Source organism: Ambystoma mexicanum, chromosome 2p (genome assembly GCF_040938575.1).
Source record: "Ambystoma mexicanum isolate Mex_15411 chromosome 2p, UKY_AmexF1_1, whole genome shotgun sequence".
Lineage (NCBI taxonomy): Eukaryota > Metazoa > Chordata > Amphibia > Caudata > Ambystomatidae > Ambystoma > Ambystoma mexicanum.
In genome coordinates this window covers 666075558-666095337 of record NC_090923.1, presented here as the reverse complement: position 1 = coordinate 666095337, position 19780 = coordinate 666075558, and the positions used below count along the sequence as shown (strand labels likewise).

Here is a 19780-nt window from a genome sequence, read left to right as displayed (position 1 = left end):
TGATGTGTTAGATGGGGCAGTAAAGCTCCTTTTAAACGAAAAGCAGGACTTAGCGATTAAAAGGGGTCGTGTGTCTCAAGGGTCTGCAAACAAGTTCATTTTAAATAAAAAGAGGGGCTTATCTCTTGAAAGGGGGCGGGTGGCTCAAGGGTGTGCAAACATTGTAGTATCCATTAACCCCCAATGTGTTATTGTGCCCAACAATCATATAGCCCAGACTCTTGAATCACCCATATCCGTGGCACCTGTGAATGTTGGATCTCCCCAAGAGACACAGATCGGGGGTGTGATTACACTGGGCCCGGGGCTCCCGGTAGTGGGCTCCGAAAACCTTTTAGACAGAGGGACGGTTAGCCCACGTCCGTGGACCCCCAGCTGTGGTAAGAGCCCACCCCCTCATTTGTACTCCCCAACGATCCCCAAACGCATAGTCTCTGATAGTCCGCCACAGGGGTCCCCGGCTTGGGGTGAGATCACCCCGCCTCCTGTGTACTCTCCAGCAATCCCCATCCGCATAGGCTCTGGTCATCAGCTCCTGTGGCCCCCGGGCTGTAGAGATATAATACCACCCCAGGCATACACACCTACGGTCCCTAACACCAAGAGACCTATTAGGACTTCTGAAGCTCTAGAAGGTGGGGGTGTTCAACCTAACACCCGGGTCGTCCTAAAGGCGACGCCTATTATAATAATTTCAGATTCCCCCATAAAAAGAGGGTCTCAAAACTGCGGATATGCATCTGTCATCCGTGAAACAGGATATTCCCCGAAACCCCTTGATCTGTCCTACAGGGGGCCCAACGGTATAAACCAACAAAGACGCATACCCATCATTTATTGTACAGATTCGAATATACACCCCTTAAATAACCCAGCGCCTGTGAATCTCAACACAGCCAACAGTTTTGTAAATATCCGGGCTTCTAAAAAGGGACACGTTGTAAAAGAGTTATTTCGGGCCCCCGGTTTAAAAAAACTGCGAAAGGAAAAATACTTATCAGGCCCGCATAACAGCTCTAGATTATGACACCAGGCCTGGCGCTTGAGACATCTGTTTGGTAAAAAACATCTAGTAGACATGCGTAAGCGCGTGTCTAAGGCCAAACAAGCCCTTTTCGCTAGGGATTCTAAAAACAGGGTGAACACCATAGCTAAAAAAAGGATGAAAAAGAACACACCACCAACTTGTAAAAACAAACTTGAAAAGAAATGGGTGTTACAAAAGCATATACCGACCCGGCCTGGTTTTGCAGAACCCCCAGAGCCTTTAAGCATAGGGGTGGACCCCGGGGTGGGTACATCCGAGTCCTGCTTAAATGCTGCGCCCGAAACACTGCAGCCAGTGTTGGAAAACACAAACACCCCCTCAAACCCTGATAAAAAACGAGGTATCTCTTTAAAAGATTTACCGCCACGTCGCTTAAAATGGCTTCAAACCCTCAGGCAGCGAAAAATGTTTCTCAAACGCCTGAGAAAAGCTAAAATGATAATCATGCAGCGAGCCCTTAAAGATTTAGAGGCGCAACCCCAAAACACAACCCCTCAGGATGAAACTGACACGGTTTTCATGCAGAGTATGGGCACATACCAGCGAGATCTACCAAAGTTTCGAAGCGTTGAACACTATGAGGTGTTCCGCTTTATAAATCTGGATAGGTTAAGATCAACCGGTCAAGGGCTCTTAGTGATCACAGAAACTACTGAAAGGCTCATCTCTCAGATTCTTGAAACGGTTGGGCCTAACGATTTTGTCCAGATACGCCTAGACAGTACTGTTTTAAACAGGCCTCTTTTCACCAGGCGATCGTTTCGGCAGACCTTTGATGTTTTGCAGTTTCTAGAAAACATTGGAAAACTGCTACAAAGTAAGGCGGAACTGGTCGTAACCGAGCCCTTGAGACTTGTGTCGGTGGTTGTCAGGGCTAGAGAGGGTGGTGTGTACAGACCCCTGAAGAAAACCCTTTACAGTATGGTGGTTTCCAAGAAGAAACGCTGGCTCTTGGATTTTAATTACGGGGACCTGAACATATGTATGGCTGCAAGCATTATAGGCCTGCTAGAGCCTAGAACCGTTACAGATGGATACATTCAGGCAAGAGCTATGGAGGTTCACAGCGTATTGGGTATACCACCTGATGTTATGGTTGGTTTTAATGATCTGCGTTTATTTGAGGATCACTTTGGTGTGCCTATCAAAATCCTGTATAATGAGGACAGGGTTTGGAAATACTTCCCGGCCGGTGACAATGTGAATAAGAACACTATATATATTTTACACCACGAGCAGCACTATTATGGAATCTTAAACCTTCAGAGTTTCCTAGGGGCTCGCAATTTATGCCCGCATTGTTGTCACATATACAGCAATAAAACCGCTCACAGGTGCCACTTACACTGTAACATGTGTCAGAGAGACGGTTGCGTGGTGACCAGTGAATCAGGCTTTAAATGTCCCCGGTGTAAAACATTTGCCCGATCCAAAGACTGTCTTCAACAACACGTTGAAAAGGCGGCTCAAGGTACAGTCGTATGTCATCTAAAAACAGACTGCAGTTCCTGTGGCCGTTTTATAAAGGCCAATCATGAATGCAAGGGTCGGATATGTCCCCGCTGTGATGTAGACGTGGTCTCTGTGGATGAACACCAGTGTTATATGACAAACCCGAAAGAAATAGCCAAAACCGAGAATTACATAATCTTTGATATGGAGTGCATGCAGGAGACCGGCATACACATACCCAACTATATCTATGCCAGGCATCTGACTCGTGACGACCGTTGGTCATTCGCTGGAATTGACTGCGTCAGCCGCTTCATTACAACATTTCTGACAAAAAAATTCCACGGGTATAGCTTTTTGGCACACAACAGTCAGGGCTACGATGGCTTCTTCATAATACAACAACTGATTAAAGAGAGAGTCGACGTCAAGCTGATAACTCAGGGTGCAAAGTTGAAACTCCTCGCTGTGCCAGACCTTAAAATCCGCTTTATCGACAGTTTGAATTTTCTACCCATGAAATTAAGCAAACTGCCTAAGGCTTTTGGCTTCCCTGGGTCCAAAGGGTATTTCCCCCATTTCTTTAATACAGTACAGAATCAGAGCTATGTGGGAGCCATCCCCCCTATGGAGTGTTATGGGTCGGAATACATGATGCCTGATGACAAGGAGGCGTTTCTTAAATGGTATACGGAGGCCCGAACACAGGTTTTTGATTTTAAGAGAGAACTAAAAGCCTATTGTCGTGAAGACGTCAATATTTTGAGAACAGCCTGCAACAGTTTTCGAGACGGCATCATAGACATGACCCGACAGGTCCACACTATGGATGATCCTGAAAACCCCGAGATGAAGATACATTTTGTTACATATGTAGATCCCTTTACATTCATCACCCTGGCTAGCATGTGTATGCATATATACAAGCAACTGTTTCTAAAGTCTGAAACAATAGCCCTCATACCCCCAGACATGTATCATGGACGCCAGAAACGATTTTCCACACCCTCCATCCAGTGGCTAATGTATATGTCTGAACAGATCAAGACACCTATACAACATGCCCTGTGCGGAGGAGAGAAAAAGATCGGACCCTATTTTCTAGACGGCTATGCGTCTTTAAACGGTGTGCAGATGGCCTATGAGTTTAATGGGTGTTTTTATCACGGGTGTCCACAATGTTATAAGAAAGATGACTATAACACCCTGACGGCGTGTACGTATGATCATCTTTACAGGAGAACTCTTTTAAAAAAGAATTTTCTTGAGACCAGGGGTCTGCGCGTTATTACGCTTTGGGAGCATGAGTGGACCGAAATGTTGAAAAAAGATTCTGATTTAAAGATTTTTCTCAAGCATAAGAATTTACCAGAACCCCTAGAACCGCGTGACGCTCTTTTTGGAGGTAGGACTAATGCCATCAAGCTCTACCACGAAACAGCCCCTGGTGAGAAGATACACTACTTAGACTTCACCAGCCTCTACCCCTTTATCAATCATTGAAAACCCTATCCTTTAGGACACCCCCGGATCATCTATGAAAATTTTGGGGATATTAAGCAGTATTTTGGACTGATCAAATGCCAGGTGTACCCCCCTAAGAAGCTTTATTTTCCGGTCCTCCCTCAGAGGATTTCTGGTAAGCTCATGTTCCCATTGTGCATGGCTTGTGCAGAGTCAAAACAGACTGAAAAATGCACACATAGCGATGAGGAGCGTTCGATCACGGGTACCTGGTGTACCGTCGAGTTAGAAGTAGCCTTGCAGAAAGGGTACCGTCTGGGGAAGATTCATGAAATATGGCACTTTGAGAACATTACGGTAGAACTCTTTTGCGAGTACATTCGTATGTTCCTGCGGAGCAAACAAGAAGCTTCAGGATACCCCGAGGGCTGCGATGACCCCGCAGCCCGCCAGAAGTACATAGATGACTATTACACACATCAGGGTATCCGTTTAAGACCAGAATTCATCGAGAATAACCCTTCCAGACGGCAGCTAGCCAAGCTGTGCTTAAATTCCTTATGGGGTAAATTTGCTCAGAGAACAAATTTACCAAACACATCTATTATAACCGACCCTGATAAGTTGACAGCCTATCTTTTTGACGCAGGTTATGACATTTCAAGCCTGCAGTTTATAGATGAGGAAACAGCATGCCTCTGTTAGAAATACGCTGAGGAGTACCCTACGTGTTCCAACAATATAAACATATTCATCGCCTGTTTCACAACCGCTCATGCCCGTCTGGAACTTTATACAGTCATGGATGCTCTCCAGGAGAGGTGTCTGTACCACGACACCGATTCGGTTATTTTTGTTAGCGCCCCCGGCCAGGAGAATCCCCCACTGGGTTATTATCTGGGTAATCTAACAAGTGAATTAGCTCCTGGTGAGCACATTATAGAATTTGTTTCTGCAGGGCCCAAAACATATTCCTATCGCACATCCTCAGGGGCGGTCTGTATGAAAGTAAAAGGCATCACTTTGAACGTCAGCAACAGCTTGAAGATCAATTTTGACAGTTTGAAAGAGCTGGTGCGTGAGTACACTTTAGAAAACACCATCAAATCTATTGTGGTGCAGCAGTCATCCATAGTGCGGGAGAAAAAACGCTGGGAGATCAGCACCCAGACACTGCAGAAGACTTTGAGGGTGGTGTTTGATAAAAGGGTGCTCACAAACGACTACAAAACATTACCCTACGGTTACTGAAAAGGAAGCATCGTGTATGATGGACACGCGCCTTCAACACCCTTTTTCATGCGTGCTAGCAGGTCCTTCCAGCTGCGGTAAAAGCTATTTTATCAAACAGCTCCTAGAAAATGCCCGCACCACCATGTCGGCCCCACCTGATAATGTCATCTGGTTTTATTCGTGCTGGCAGAACTTGTATAACGAACTGGCCTCTAAAATACCGCATCTGAAGTTTGTGGAGGGGTTACCAGAGACTCTGAATGATGACCGGTTGCTACCACCAAACCTTATTAACATGATTATCGTAGATGATCTCATGATGGAGGGCGGTCAGAGCCCCGAATTGGAAAAGGCTTTTACACAATACTCACATCATAGGAGCCTTAGTATCTGCTACATTGTACAGAATTTATTCTACAAGGGCAAGGGCAACCGCTCGATAACTCTAAACGCCAGTTATATCATTCTGTTTAAGAACCCCAGAGATAAACAACAACTCTCGGTTCTAGCACGCCAGATGTATCCGGGTAACAGCCGATTTTTCATGGAGGCCTTTGAAGACGCTACCCGTAAACCTTATGGCTACTTATTGGTGGATTTAAAGACAAACACCTTAGAGGAATACCGACTGCGCACAGGTATTTTCCATCCGGATTTACCAGTCGTCTACATACAGAAGCCCACTAGAAAAACCCGGTGAGGTGCAAAACAGACCTCATTAGTACCAGCGACCGACCATCATGACGGCACGTATACGCCGGAACTACGCTCTCCTTAAAATGCTAGTAACGGCACCGCCCCAGCAACGCAGGGCCATTCTGTGCTCGGCTTCTGATGATCTAGTATCGGCTATTGGCCGAGATTGCCTTCAATACCGTCAGGGGGAACGTACCGCTATCCGGCCGTCAACTAGGTGTCTTAAAAAAGAAGAAGCTAATCCTCAAGAAGCTGGGTAACAAGCGGGCCTCCATAAAAGTTAAAAGAAAGCTTTTAAAACAATCTGGAGGTTTCATAGGAGCGCTCCTAGGACTTGCATTGCCTCTGATCACCAGACTTCTAGGGGGCGGTTAATGGAGCACAGTCAGAAGATGTATCTGGTTGACAAGCGTCAGCTGGAGTGGCTGAGCACCCATAACAGGGAAGAGCCTGATATTCGAAAATCAGCAACCCTCCGGATCGATTCTGAAATGCAAGATATCCTACGTCGGCATGATTTATCAGACTACGACAAGGTTACCCTCTATTCCGCGATTCTCCAGAAATACTTAACACATTTTAGACAAGCCGCCAATGAGAAGAACAAACTAACATTGTACATGCCCCCTGAAAAGCCTACGAGTCTCGGCAACACAAATCCCGGACACCCCGTTTCTGATCCCCTGGTCTCTGAAATCCTGAATACCATTAACCCCCGTTATCGTAAGAATGCGGAATTATTGTTGAACAAGATGACCGGTGAGCAGGGGCTGGTACCCTGGAACGCAAAGGGGGAGTTTGTATATAAAGGTACGCCTGTCAAAGGTTCAAATGTCCATGATTTAGTTCGCAGCATTACCAACCCACAGGCCTTTGGAAGACACAAAAAGCCTAGAGGCTGGGATCTGTTCATGCAATCTGCTGCGGACTTAAACATTCCGGCCACTTTAGTGGGGAACATGGGGCATCGCGAGCTGCTTGAGACATTGAAAGACAATGGTGTTAAAACCACGTCCGAGGATGTTGAGTCCCTAGATATTTCCGTAAAGAGAAGAAGAAAGAAAAATAAACCCAAACGCGAGGCTTGGTTTAGTGTGTAACTGTGTTTTCTCTTAATTCTAAGAACAGTTTTTAACCTTTGTCATATGTATATGTATATGGTTTATGTATCTGTTTTTTATAAGTATACGCACACCTGTTGATTAAACAAATGCGCTGTTTGTGATAAAATACGTGTTTATGTAAATGTCTTTATATCTATACCCACTACAGCCTGTATAAACAAAGGTTCTGTTTGTAATAAAAGAACATTATTATTTATACCAACCATACGTTTTGCGTCTAATTATTTCAAGCATGGCTAGTACAACATTTTGTTTGTTAAAAAAAAAAAAAAAATATATTAAACATGACACAAGTAAGAAGGAGACAGTTGTTTAAAAGTACAAGATGTTTTTATTTAGCCCTGTACACATATCTACTGATTATTAACACACTTACATTTCTGGCAAAAACTATATACATTTACAGGTGGCCGGCGATATTTACGTTTGTTCACAAAAGCCGTCACCATCCGATCATTCTGCCTGAGATCAAGAGAGTAGGTTTGCATAACAGCCCGCAGTGCCTGTTTCTCAGACATTTTAGATACAAAGTAGCAAGCATGCTGCCCACATGTCACGGCTTCAGAATGCTGCACCTGTGCTCTATTATAATGTACTATGGGTGCTATATGTTTAACATAGTCCAGTAGATCGCTGTCATATATAGGGTGGCTTGGGAAACACCCCAGACTATCAAAAACAGTTATTGCAACAGTGTCTATAAACATAGCTATCCAGTGTGTTCCTTCTTGATGCTGGGGGTCGGTGTTCACAACAAAGCTGATGGGCAGTTCCCCCGGTATACTCCGTGGAATGTTATCACACGAATACACGCCTCGAAATGTTTTCACAGCATGTTTGTCTTTTCGCAGGAAACGCATGATCTGGTAGGTATCCATTACATATCGTACAGCACCTGTCGCTGGTTGTTGAGTTCTATGACAGAGTCAAATAGGGCCATAATAATGAGATTCACAGTACTTGGTAAATTTGCAGCAAACCGGACCTCAAGTCGTAAATTACCATTCCTAATCAGATTATAATGTCCTGATGATGCATTATCGGGTCTCAAATCAAAAGCCAGCAAGGTGTAGCCACCATCATAGTCGTCACGTGTTATCACAAATCCTTTATCGCGCATGTGCTTGCCGCTGATGGAGACTAGTCCCAGATACTCCCTAATTGTATTTTTCTGTTGAAAACTAGGGCTGTAGGCTTTGGCGGGGATGACAACCCCATCCTTAAAAAGGGCGGCGTAGTTAATGTTGTAATGTTTAAAATTAAAAGGATTGCTTCCGTAATCCCCTGAAAAAGCGGTGTTATCCACAAAGCCAATAACGATTATTTTAGGTAGCTGTCCCAAGAATAAGTTATCTTGACTGGCGACACGGCTGCCCGCTGGTACACTGAAGATTTTCAAGGAGGTCCTCTCCACAGGGTATTTCAAGTTAGATACTTGTAGAGCATCAGCATGCGCGAGTCTGACCGTCGGTGACACGTTGACCCTTTTAATGAATAAACTTGCTGATACTATTACCAGTTTGTAGGCTTCGGCATCATCACTGTTCAAACAAAAAGCATCTTTATTTCGCGAGAGTTTAATTTTCAGATCAACACCATTCACCATCAGCTTCTCCTGGAAAAACAGATCTGAGTGTAGACGCCCTAGTAAATCAAAGTTTCTGCTACCTGTCGCATACGCTGATCTCTTTATAAAGCCCTTGTTGTTTCCATTTAGAGCATAATCCTCCATATGCCCCGCCGTGTCCTTATAAAAAAGCCCTGCAGTCAGCTGGGTGTCCAAAGTGTCATTGCTGTAGTTCAGAATGCTTTCAATATACGCTCTATAGGCATACATATTGTCGCTCTGTGTAATCATGCGATCACCTAGAGTGATGTCCACCTGGTTGAAAAGGGTGGCCACCGGATAGGCAAGCGTGGCCACCTTCGCAGCTGCACCGATAGCCGTCCCATCCTCTTTTGTTATTCTGCAGGTTAGGTAGAGCAAGGTGTCATTCAAATCCAGGTACGTCTCTGTTGAGCCCGATATGTAAAACTCGATGGGGGCTAATGGTGATAGTGCCGCTAGGGGCGCAACTTCCATGAAAACACTGTTTTCGATGCTTGTCTGTGTCGGGGGCACGACAAACAGATCTAGTTCCGATTTCACACATTCCCCCGAGGCACAGTGGATAAAGGCCATCTTTTAGAAAATATTGATGCCGGGTCTGTTTTTATTTCGCTTGACCCGTCTGTTCTTTGACGTGCGCTTTCTCTTCTGAGCGGCTTTGGTGGTTGTTCTTCGTTTTTTATGCGGCTTCGGAGGCCCCCGCCGGCGCGACGCTCGCCTTTTTCTTTTTGCAGGGCTTTCACCAACGTAAACCAGACCAGAGCCCTCTTGTGCTGGTTGGTTGAAACGATTTGCGATGGAGGTTGTTGCAGTAGAGACCACATCCTTAGCAATGTTTGTAGCAGCTGTTTTCATATGCGGCTTGGCTAATTCAAACCCTTTGCGCAGGAAGGGCATGGCTCTCCGAAAAAGACTTCTAAAAATACTTCCTAGCCCCTCACCATACATCACCGGCGCACCTTGGAAGTAGGGCTGATTTCCATAACCGGCCTGTCTGCGGTAATAATCCCTATAAGCGTGCGGCTCCCTGTAATTCTTCATGATTACCATGTTCTAATTGTCTCTCTCGCGTCTAGGGCGCAGGTGTAGTTTCACCAGGACCTTCCCGTATTTAAATGAGACCAGATCTCCCTGATCGTCCCTTATCTGGATGTTGATGGTATCAAAATGACACTTAGAAACAGGAATATAATCAGGCTTCATGTATTGTATATTAACAATGCCGTTATTTTCGCCCTTGACTTGTGCGGTCCGCATCAGGGGGGCGTATGAGTCACCAACCCTTTGGTATTCTACTATATCGCTGTAGATCATGAGGCTGTAAAATCCACCATCAATATCTGCACGTGTTTTGTCCGTATTTTTAGTATTATTTTTTATATGCTGAACGTTCCCCAACACCATCGAGAGTTTCCCGCTACATATAAACTCCACGGTAAGATCGGGTGATCTTACAAATACTTTACGGCGTGAGTTATTTAGAAACAGGTGTATATCTGCATAGCGCTCGAGACTCGCGATTGATTTGTTGATAGTATCTAGCAGCGCCTGTATTGTGGGGTAGAAGCCGTGAGGAAAACCCACATTTATCAATTCAGCAGGTTCTCCACGTCTGATGGTATACCAGGAATCTCTTTTGTCCAGGGTGTCCCAGGTATGGGGGTACTGAATCTCCATCAACCCCGCTTCCCACGGACCTTGTAAATTAACGGGTTTAGCCAGTTTAACAGAATAATCCGATATTTCGTTTTTGGGGAATATATCTAAAGAGGCGTTGCTGGGCAAGGTGATATAAAAGCCGGTGTTTTCCATCTTCTTGTTCTTCTCAGGGATCGTCTCTGCTTTTTAGATCCTCTAGAGAGGCCGCGTTGACCCAACTGTTGAATTTCTCAGGCCATCCGTGCCATTTTACCAGGTGCTGTTTCTTAGACCCCTTTCCTTTACTCTGAATAATTTTCTCAACCCTATAAAGACCCTGGGGATCGTCGATCACCTTTTGTAACTCCTCTGTGTAGAAATTACCGCTTACAACTTCACCAGCATAATCATTCAGCTGATATATGTATACCCCCTCTTTCACAGATGCTTTTGCCACTATGAAAATTTCGTCAGTAAAGGACTGTTGGTAGCCTTTTGTAAAGACACCTTTTAACTTGGATACTCTGACGTGGTCCCCTACACGAAAGGATGCTTTCTTGATCTTCTCCGATAGCCGTCCAGCATACAGGTTTCGCCACGCTGCTAATGAGTTTTCAGAGGTTACAGCCCGGGGAGGCATTTTAATAGACCGGTGGTAGCTGTCATTATACACATCGATAAAAGTCTGTAATATATCCACATAGCGTTGTGTATTATAGGCTGTGAAATATCTCCATAGTTTAGATTTTAGGGTTCTATTAAAACGTTCAACAACCGCCGCTTTAACTTCCGTGTGGGTTATAAAATGATGCACGCCGTGGTGCTTTAGAAGGTTTTGCAGGGGCCTATTCAGAAATTCCTTACCGGCATCAGTTTGTAATTTTACAGGTACGCGACCCTTGCTGAAGATATGTTTGAAGGCCGCCGCCACTCTTGAACCAGTCTTATCCCGCAAGGCCTCTGCAAATGCATATTTTGATAAAACATCTATCACCGTCAGAATGTACCGCGCACCATCGTTCTGCTTTTCAAGGTTAGAAACATCCGCCAGGTCTGCCTGCCACTGCATACCTGCCGACGCGACAATGGTCATTCTTCTTTTAAAACGTTTTCTAGCATTTTTATGAAGGGTATACGTCTCCTGGCCGGATAGCCATGTCTTAACAGCTCCACGCGTGTTGGGGTGTTTATCACGCTGTAATTTTCGATAAAGCGCATCAACACCCCCATAACTCCCAACACCAGATTTATCATAATAGCATTCATGCAATCTTGAACGTGTGTTGTTAGCCATTGATGCACTACAAAAAAATAAGCAGACGCAGGGTTGGTGTATGGCGTTTTATTTAATTTTTCTTTATATTGTTTGGTATACATGTACAGGGTGTCGAACAGTTACCACCCCTGATATTTTATTGGACGCATCATATAACAGGCTATACACATCAACGGGGTTACCCCGCCTGTAACTCTGTAGACACCAGACACTTGTAGCATTTAATAGTTCACATAGTTCAGAGGCCTGTAAAACAAGACCTTTAAGGCGTAGGAATCTTGCATACATTTCAGCCACGTGGTGCCTCAAAACAGTTCTGGGCCCATGTATAAAGACCCCCAGTTGTATCGGAATACAGAACCGTATTCATCACACGCCGACATCTTGATGGTGCTACAAATTACACTTTGACACATCCGTGCATCTTGAAATCTCGGTACATCAAAACGCCACAGCCGGGGTGGGGTGTTTACCGCTATTCTCGCCTTCTGCATCGCGTATAAAAGTTTTTCCCCACACAGCCGTACAGGCATCAGCTAGCTCTACACACGTCCGGTTTTTCCTCCAGAAACGTTACCCTAGAAACAACGCTACACATATAAGGAGCAGTATTATTGTGTTTTCATCTTTTTAAAAAACAAGCTTTTGCGGAACCGGACACCTCTGCGGGTTACCCCTTAGCCTGTACAGGTTAGAAAAGTCTCTCTGTATTAAACGGGTTATATGGTTTCTAAAAATCACAGGGCCTGCCAGGCGTAAAGATCTCATTTTTTTCTCAGGCTTGCGACACGTTTGAATTTCCAAGATTGTTTTTGTTAGCAGGCCCCCCACACTCGCATGTACACGCATACCCATGGTTTTATAAACCCTTTTAAGCATCTGATAAACGTTATATGACTTCAACATCTGACATATCGCCCGTATTGCTACAGATTGATAATTCGGGAGTAAACAATCATGAGCATCCTGTTGCGGGTATCCGTATTTATGCCCTTCACACCAACGGTAATAGTCCCGCTTCAAACACGTTTTCACAACAGCCGCCGCAAACGCTTGAGCCGTTACAGTCTCCAAAAGGGTTATATTATCATCTTCTTCCTCATCAGAACTTTCAAAACGTTTCAAAGTATCGCATTTCTTACACTTATCACCGACTGGGAATGCTGAACTTTCGATCCTTTTTGAACAGCACACACAATAATAATTGACGGTGTTAAACGAGTTGTTCAGGCCCACAGTTCCGTTATGGTTATCTGGCGTTTTCTGCAATTCAAAAAAGAAAGAAGTTTAGCTCTTGAGCATGTGTTTTCACAGGTTTTTTTTTTTCTTTTTCACACACACAAAAACCCACATCGTCATACTTCATTACTTACCATAGCCAATGTTTCAGAACCAACATCTTCCATCATAGAGGAGCTAGTAACGTCCATAAACAGCTTGTCTTCATCAGATGCTGTGTCTACCGTCGAGGTTATTGCAGCCTCTGGAAACAGTTGCTCTAAAACATTCAGATCTTCATACGGGGTCTCCTCCAGAGCCTTAACAGCCTCATCCATATCCACATAGTCTGCATCGGTGTAGGCGTCATCCACACCTGAGTCGATGACACCCGGCTGTTTCCCACTCCCAAGATTCAACATATCAAAATGCTCACATAATGTACCCATAGCCGCTGCGTCATCAGGACCCCCATCGACGGATAGCGACGGTGCCGGCGGACTTTCAGGGCTGTAGTATTTTTGAAGGGTTTTCAAATCCTCAGCAGCTGTATTGTCCTTAGAGTAGTAGCTGTAGCGCTTCATAATTCCTGGTATTGAGGTCTTTTGAGTTTTCGTTTTTTTTTTCCAAGGCTTCAGGAACGGCTTGTACATCCCCCAATCTGTATATATACACCCTGCACGCCACGCCCCACCCTTCAAAACCCCGCTCCACACTTCCGGTTCTTTGGGGGGCATCCGGAGGAAGTCCCCTTGGGGCCCCAACCCTTGGGGGACCTTCCCGATAGCCCCCATGATGTCACATCCGGTGGGACACCCCCGCTAAGGACCCAGGGCCTGTTAAACACACCTACATCACTTCCGGGACAGGATTTTGCCCAGGCAGAACTTCCGGGGGAAGCCCCAGGGGGCCACGCCTAGGATATGACATCATAGGGACCGGATATCCCGCCCTAAAGGGGCGTGGAAAGCTGTCAAGGCTTGTTTGATGAGGAAAGGTATCAGGCTTTACTACTAACGATAATCGGATTGTTTTCCACAGCAATGTGTCTTAGTGACGTGGTGTGATATTTGTCCTCAGAAAAATCTAATCTGTGTGCTGCCATTGCCTCCTTGCACTCAAGGGTTGTATTAAAAAGTGGCAGCAAGGTGACTGCTGTAGGGACTAAATCAGCACTGCGAGGCTCCATTTAATGTGTGCAATTATGTCCCTAAACCCTAAGCTAGGGCGCTGGAAAGCTTGACTCTCCAGATGCTCTGGACTAAACACCCACCAACCCTAGCACGTATACGTAGACCTTGGCTCAAATGGGGCCCGCACCATTCGGGGTTACTCTCCTTCTGTGGGTGCAGCACAAGGCCGGCCTTAGTGCAGGGCGGGGCGGGCGACCGCTCCGGGTGCCACGCTCCCCAGAGTGCCATTAGCCACCCCACCACGCCTGCTCGGGGGAGTCTTTCAAGGGCTTCCTCGAGCTGCCGTAGATGTCGAAGGTGCGGCAGGTGCCCTTTTGTTATGAAATGCGCCCGATTCACATGATTACGTCCTCGCTCTGACGCGGGAGCGAGGCGGTTTTCATTGGAATAGGGCGCTCATGCATTAGCATGAGCATCCTATTCCAGTGATTAACCCCCTGTGAGGCGACGGAGCGAGGAGGTATTAATTAAAATATGGCGCATCCTAATCCCCCCAGCCCAATGTTGACCGGGGGGTAAACTGTGGACGCCATGTTCTGTGGGGTTGAGCGCAACAGCTGTGAGATGACCGAAAAAGGTTTGGTTTGAGTGGGCATCTTTGGAATGTCAAGATTGGTGGACAATGGATGGGTCATCCTTCTTGTGGCCTTGGACAATGGAAATGGGTGTTGTGACGTTTGGTGGAGGGTGGTGGGAAGGAGAGTTCGGGGGGGGAAGGAGGGTGAAGAGAGTGTTGTCTCCAGGGAGCACCTGCCCGTGACACCCCTGAACCATCCTGTGGCTGTGAGGCAAACTAGGGCGTCTAGAGTTGAGGCGCTGCCTGGGGCTTCCATTTCTGCCGAGATATGTTGGCATTGCGCCTGGTACACCCGCACACGGGACGCAATAGTATGCAGGGCATAGTACTAGGGTGCCAGTGCTCAGTCAGTCTAGTCTTCGGAGCTCTCCTCGAGCCCCACCTGTGAAAGAAGGATGGGACTGACCACTGCCACCCAGAATGCATACCTTCCTAGGGTACCACATTTGCTGAACTTATCAAAGATGCTGTTTCACTATAATTCACTGAACGGGGAAAGTGTGCTCCAAGGCTGTCTGTTATCTTGAAATAAAGTAAGAACAAAATGAGGCTGTTATTTCTCATATTATGACTGATTCGGTGAGTTTTTTTTGTTTAAATCACTCATTAATTATAATAATGTTTGTGTCATTAGTTTAATACACATTGAACATTGAAGGTTGACAATTCTCCATTATGATTATTGAGGTTAAGATGAATCTTCTAGAATGACACGCATAGTCCCATTTCTCCTTGCAACCATATTTTTGCCTCCTTAATTTTAAGTAGATTTACTCTTCTAGATACACCCCCTTGCGATGCATACTTAATGACTTGCTTATCTCTATTTTAACTTGCCACATTCTCATATCTCCTTAATCGCAGAGAGGTTTTTCCATAAAACGGCTCTCCTCTGGGCGTGCAGAATACAGCAGCCGCCTCTGTCCTCAGAGGTGTAGGGCTCTCATAAGCTGGCTGGAAGCCTATACGTGAGTCATGGGCGTCTGCGCCTTCTGGGGAAGTCTAGGGGCGCGCCTCTGTGCAGACTGTGAGAGTCCGGGTTCACTTCCCAGGTGCAGCTCTGTGTAGACAACGCGGGAAAGGTGACCTTTGAGCCCTGCTGCAGCTTTAGAGATCTCTGATAGCAGAATAATGACATGCTGCGAGAGAGCGGCCACACGCACCGAAGCATGTGGCATGTGCCTTACCCGAGGTGTCGTCACAAGGAATTCCTCGCCCAACCAACCACAACCCCGCTTTCATTTTCACTTCTGTGTCATCACCTCTGTGATATCATGCAGGTGTTTCCCTCGGAACCAAAGAAAAACATAAAAGTGCATTTTTGATTTTCGAAAAGGGAAAACTGCAGGTATAAAAAATAGCGACAATGGCGGAGACAGTAACACTCCAGAAGAGAGGAGCCGAGAGAGAAGAGAGTGCGCAAGAAAAAGGACGCACAGCACACAGGTGAGAGACTGCTGCATGAACTTGCTCCCAGATAAATATGCTGTGACAGAATGCATCACAGGAAGCCCTCTACTGGGGGGAGAGATATCTGAGCTGCCACAAAATAAATATGCATGCACAGGCACGGCTGAAGATGTGTGGGGTCCCATTTCAACATGATGGTTGGGTGCCCTCTGCTTATGGGGGAAACAGCCTGATGTTCCCGAGGGCGACATACTAGCCTCTGATTATCACAAGATGGTCCGCCAGCAGAGAGCTTAAACACTGAATTCCCACTGAAGAGCTTTAAAGCCTTCTTTATCAGCAAGTCACTAATGTGGAGGAACCAGTGTTAGAAGGCAATGAGGTGATAGCACTTCTTGTGGGAAGAGAAATCACAGCTTGGAATGCGAGAACCCCAAAGTGCACAATTTGGGCCCCAGAACGAAAATAGAGAAACTATTATATTCCCGTTTTACAAGACTTCTGACTGTAGGGTGACCAGACGTCCCGGTTTTGCCGAGACTGTCCCGGAATTTAGTGCTATGTCCCCCTTTCTCAAGACTATGATTCCATTGGAAACTGCAGTAGTCCCCTTTTTTATAGTAGCTCTGGCAGGAGGAATGCACCATCTCACAACGAAGAAATGCTGCATTTTACAACTTAAGATAGTGTTAGTGTGTTATAAATCACAACATGTGTTTATTTGAACAGTTACATTTAAACCCCCTTCTCCTTCAAACGCTACTGAAGTGTAGTGCCTTGAAAGATACTTTCAAGAGTTAGTCCTACATCTATGTTAGTTGCCCTGCTCCAGTTTTTTACTTTTTTTAATCTGGTCACCCTAGCTGACTGGCAACATGTGGCCACTTGCTGGAGACCCCTGAGGCTTGAGGCCCCTTTCATTTGAAAAGTTAAAAGGCCCTGACGCTGTCCCTGTGCATGCAGAGTTAGGCTAGAGGGAAGAATATTTATGCTTTCACAGAATGCATCATGTGCAGAGCGCTGCAAAAGGGGAAGATTGATAGATTGCAGTCAGAATCCTGCTGTCAGGGGGAATGTGGTGCTGCTGGTTGCTATTCTCTATAGAGGCAGCCACATGATTGATAGTCAATGAAAAGCACCCCCCTTACCACCAGAGACCGAATTCCACAAGTGTTTCGGTGGCCCTCATTGGGGCTCATTACGAGTTTTACCTCTGAAAATTACCAGTATTACCATGTGGTAATACCGCCAGAGGTAATACCGGCAAAAATCCCCAACGGAGTCCAGCTCCATTAAATGGGGCTTTACCTCAGCAAACCGCCACTTGTAATCAGGTGGTATTACCGCTCAAGGTAATACCTCCAACGGTAATACAACCTAACCAAGTGGCAATATCAGTAATTTACTGCCAGAATACCGGCAAACTCAGAATTAGCCCCATTATTAATTGTGTTGCAGTTACCTCAGGCTGTTAAGGAGAGTGTAGTAGTTCATTTCACCTTGTGTTTAAATGTGCTCTATTGAAAGTCTTTAAATAAATTAACTTCAGATGATAAACTACATTGATATAAACAGTAAACTGAATTTGCTTTGCTTATTTTCCTGGGTGCAGACATGGATGTGAAGGCATTGATCCTGGCCATGGCAGCCCTGACCGTTCTCACCACAGAGGCGTTCCCCAGGAGGCCCAATGCAAAGTGCTGCATCTCCCAGTACAAGACCCTCCTCCGTCCCAGCTCAGAGCAGTGCAGGAATTAAGGGACAAATACGTAAGTGGATCTACGAGTTAGCACAGAAAGCCTGGTGCATGTCCCTGTGTGTGAAGATATCCGATAAGTCACAAGAGGTTATGATATCAGGGAAACGACACATGGTGACCCAGGGGAAGAATCGGCTGGAGGCTTCTACTCCAATCCCTGCTCTGCTCGTAGCCGTGTGTCTGAAATCCTCTCCAGGCTGCTGGAAAGTGCTCTTTCTAACATCTCTGCCTTTTGTCCCAGGAGGAGACGATGCTGTCACAGATCCAGAGATGCTCTGGGAAGCTCCTGCAGCAGAGGCCGTCTGTGCTCCATTTTACGGTAAGGAAAACCCGAGACATATGAAACCTGGGAACCCGATCCATGAATCTAGCAAACGCCCCCTTCAGCTCACCTCACCCATACGCTGTGTGTTCTCCTTTTAGAGAGATCTCAACACAGCCCTAGATCTCTGAAAGTCTCTGATCTCAGTTATACTCTTCAGCAGTAGTGAGATCTCTCAGCCCATAGGGCCACTCATACCAGGCACTGACCTCCAAGGCCCATGTAAATGTGTGTGGAACGCATGTCCTCTCTGTTTCCCTTGGGATGTTACTGTGATCACAGCTCTGTTCCTCCTCTCTTTAAGGTCCAAGACAGGATCATCTTTATTGAGGAGAAGGCGGGCCTGGCTGTACAAGTCTTGAAGAACTTCAGCAATCCAGAACTGTCCAAGTATATGTCCAAACCCCTGGAGACGCTGGTCACCATCAGAGAGGACCTGAGACACTGTGTACGTATTGGCCCCAGACTAACCAGAGACTGTGTGTGCTGAGCAAGACCCTGTCTACGTTCTGAACATATGCATGCTATGCATACTGGCCCTTTGCATAGGTGTTAGGGAGCAATTAGATTTCTAGAGCATGAACCTGCACCCAACAGTGCCCCGTACATGACACAACAGTGACACTGATACATTTGTTTCTATGGCAAACTACACACAAATGAACATCCACCACCTCAGCAGTAAGAACATCAGAGTATCAGGTGGTGCTGAGAAGGCACCAGAACTTCCAAAATCAACTTTCTTTCCTCCATTTTCTTTCAGCGCAGCTCTAGAACACACGTGAGCCGGCCCTCCCCGCGCCTGGACATCTGGCTGCAGAAATTCCACAAAGAAAAAGAGATGGTAAGAGAGTGGGAACCCAATAGCACATGATGAGCTTAAAGGGCAGTAATGAGGTCCAGAATCAATACGGCGGGCATAAAGGACAGCAGGTGCCCTATAGACAGATGGTGCCCACCGGGCAGAGTAATGAGCAGGAGGATTGAGGAATGACATCACAAGCACCGAGGAGGCCGCTCTAAGTGTGTAACTTGCCCCTTGTGTCCCCTCCAGGAATCCCAGGAGTGCCTCCAGGAGACAGTGATCTTCAACCTCTTCCGGATGCTGAAAGAGGACGTCAAGTGTGCCGCGTACATGGAGGAGTGTGACAAAATGCAGCAACGTCAGGCCCTGCCCACAGGCATCACAGCAGCCAATCAGAAGCAAGAATGACAGCAGTGGCCCAATCCTTTACCTTCGTGGAGCTCTACAGGTTTCATCCTCCGCTGGAACCAGTGACACTGTGACAAATGTTACACCAAGACCCGTTATCATAGACTCCAGCCTACTTCTCAACGCCTTCACTACAGAGACACCATCTACATAACGATGATCTCCATCACTTCCGGCTTTCAGGAGACTCAGAAAGACTGAGCTGTGCACTCACTGGAGAAGTGGCTGTCCATCATTACGGGCTAGGCCCTGCTGCCTCCACTGCCATGCATGGCGCGGCATTGTATTTACCACATATACTGTGGCTGAGGCGGAGCTCTGTGGCACTTAGATCTCGCTTATAGGTCATAAGGTCAGCAAAGCTTGCTCATTCACAGGGCACAGGGGTGCACCCTCCACTCAGGGAGCCTGGCACAGCCGGGGCACATGCATTCTCCGGCGGAAGCAGTGGTGATGTGAGGCTGCTCAGATGCTGAAAGATGCTATGACTCGTAATGCACATTTCAACTGATCCAGCGCAATATTAATTTGTGTTATTTATTGTTTAT

The 19780-nt window shown here is 46.2% G+C and overlaps 1 protein-coding gene across 1 annotated transcript; it reads left to right on the top strand.

Moving 5' to 3' along the window:
• Positions 1 to 15894: 15894 nt before the first annotated feature.
• LOC138567781 (interferon lambda-3-like) lies at positions 15895 to 19232 on the top strand. The gene is made up of 6 exons (XM_069646272.1): positions 15895 to 15974; positions 17551 to 17707; positions 17939 to 18016; positions 18324 to 18467; positions 18783 to 18863; positions 19074 to 19232. Exons 1-6 carry the CDS (start codon positions 15895 to 15897, stop codon positions 19230 to 19232), a joined length of 699 nt encoding a protein of 232 aa, XP_069502373.1.
• Positions 19233 to 19780: the final 548 nt, after the last annotated feature.

Excerpts from the sequence above, each read along its gene's own strand:
- LOC138567781 (XM_069646272.1), top strand. The coding sequence starts at position 15,895 with ATGGCGGAGACAGTAACACTCCAGAAGAGAGGAGCCGAGAGAGAAGAG. Across the intron at positions 17,708-17,938 it reads AGGAATTAAGGGACAAATAC|GAGGAGACGATGCTGTCACA; the intron begins GTAAGTGGATCT and ends CTTTTGTCCCAG. Across the intron at positions 18,864-19,073 it reads TCCACAAAGAAAAAGAGATG|GAATCCCAGGAGTGCCTCCA; the intron begins GTAAGAGAGTGG and ends TGTCCCCTCCAG.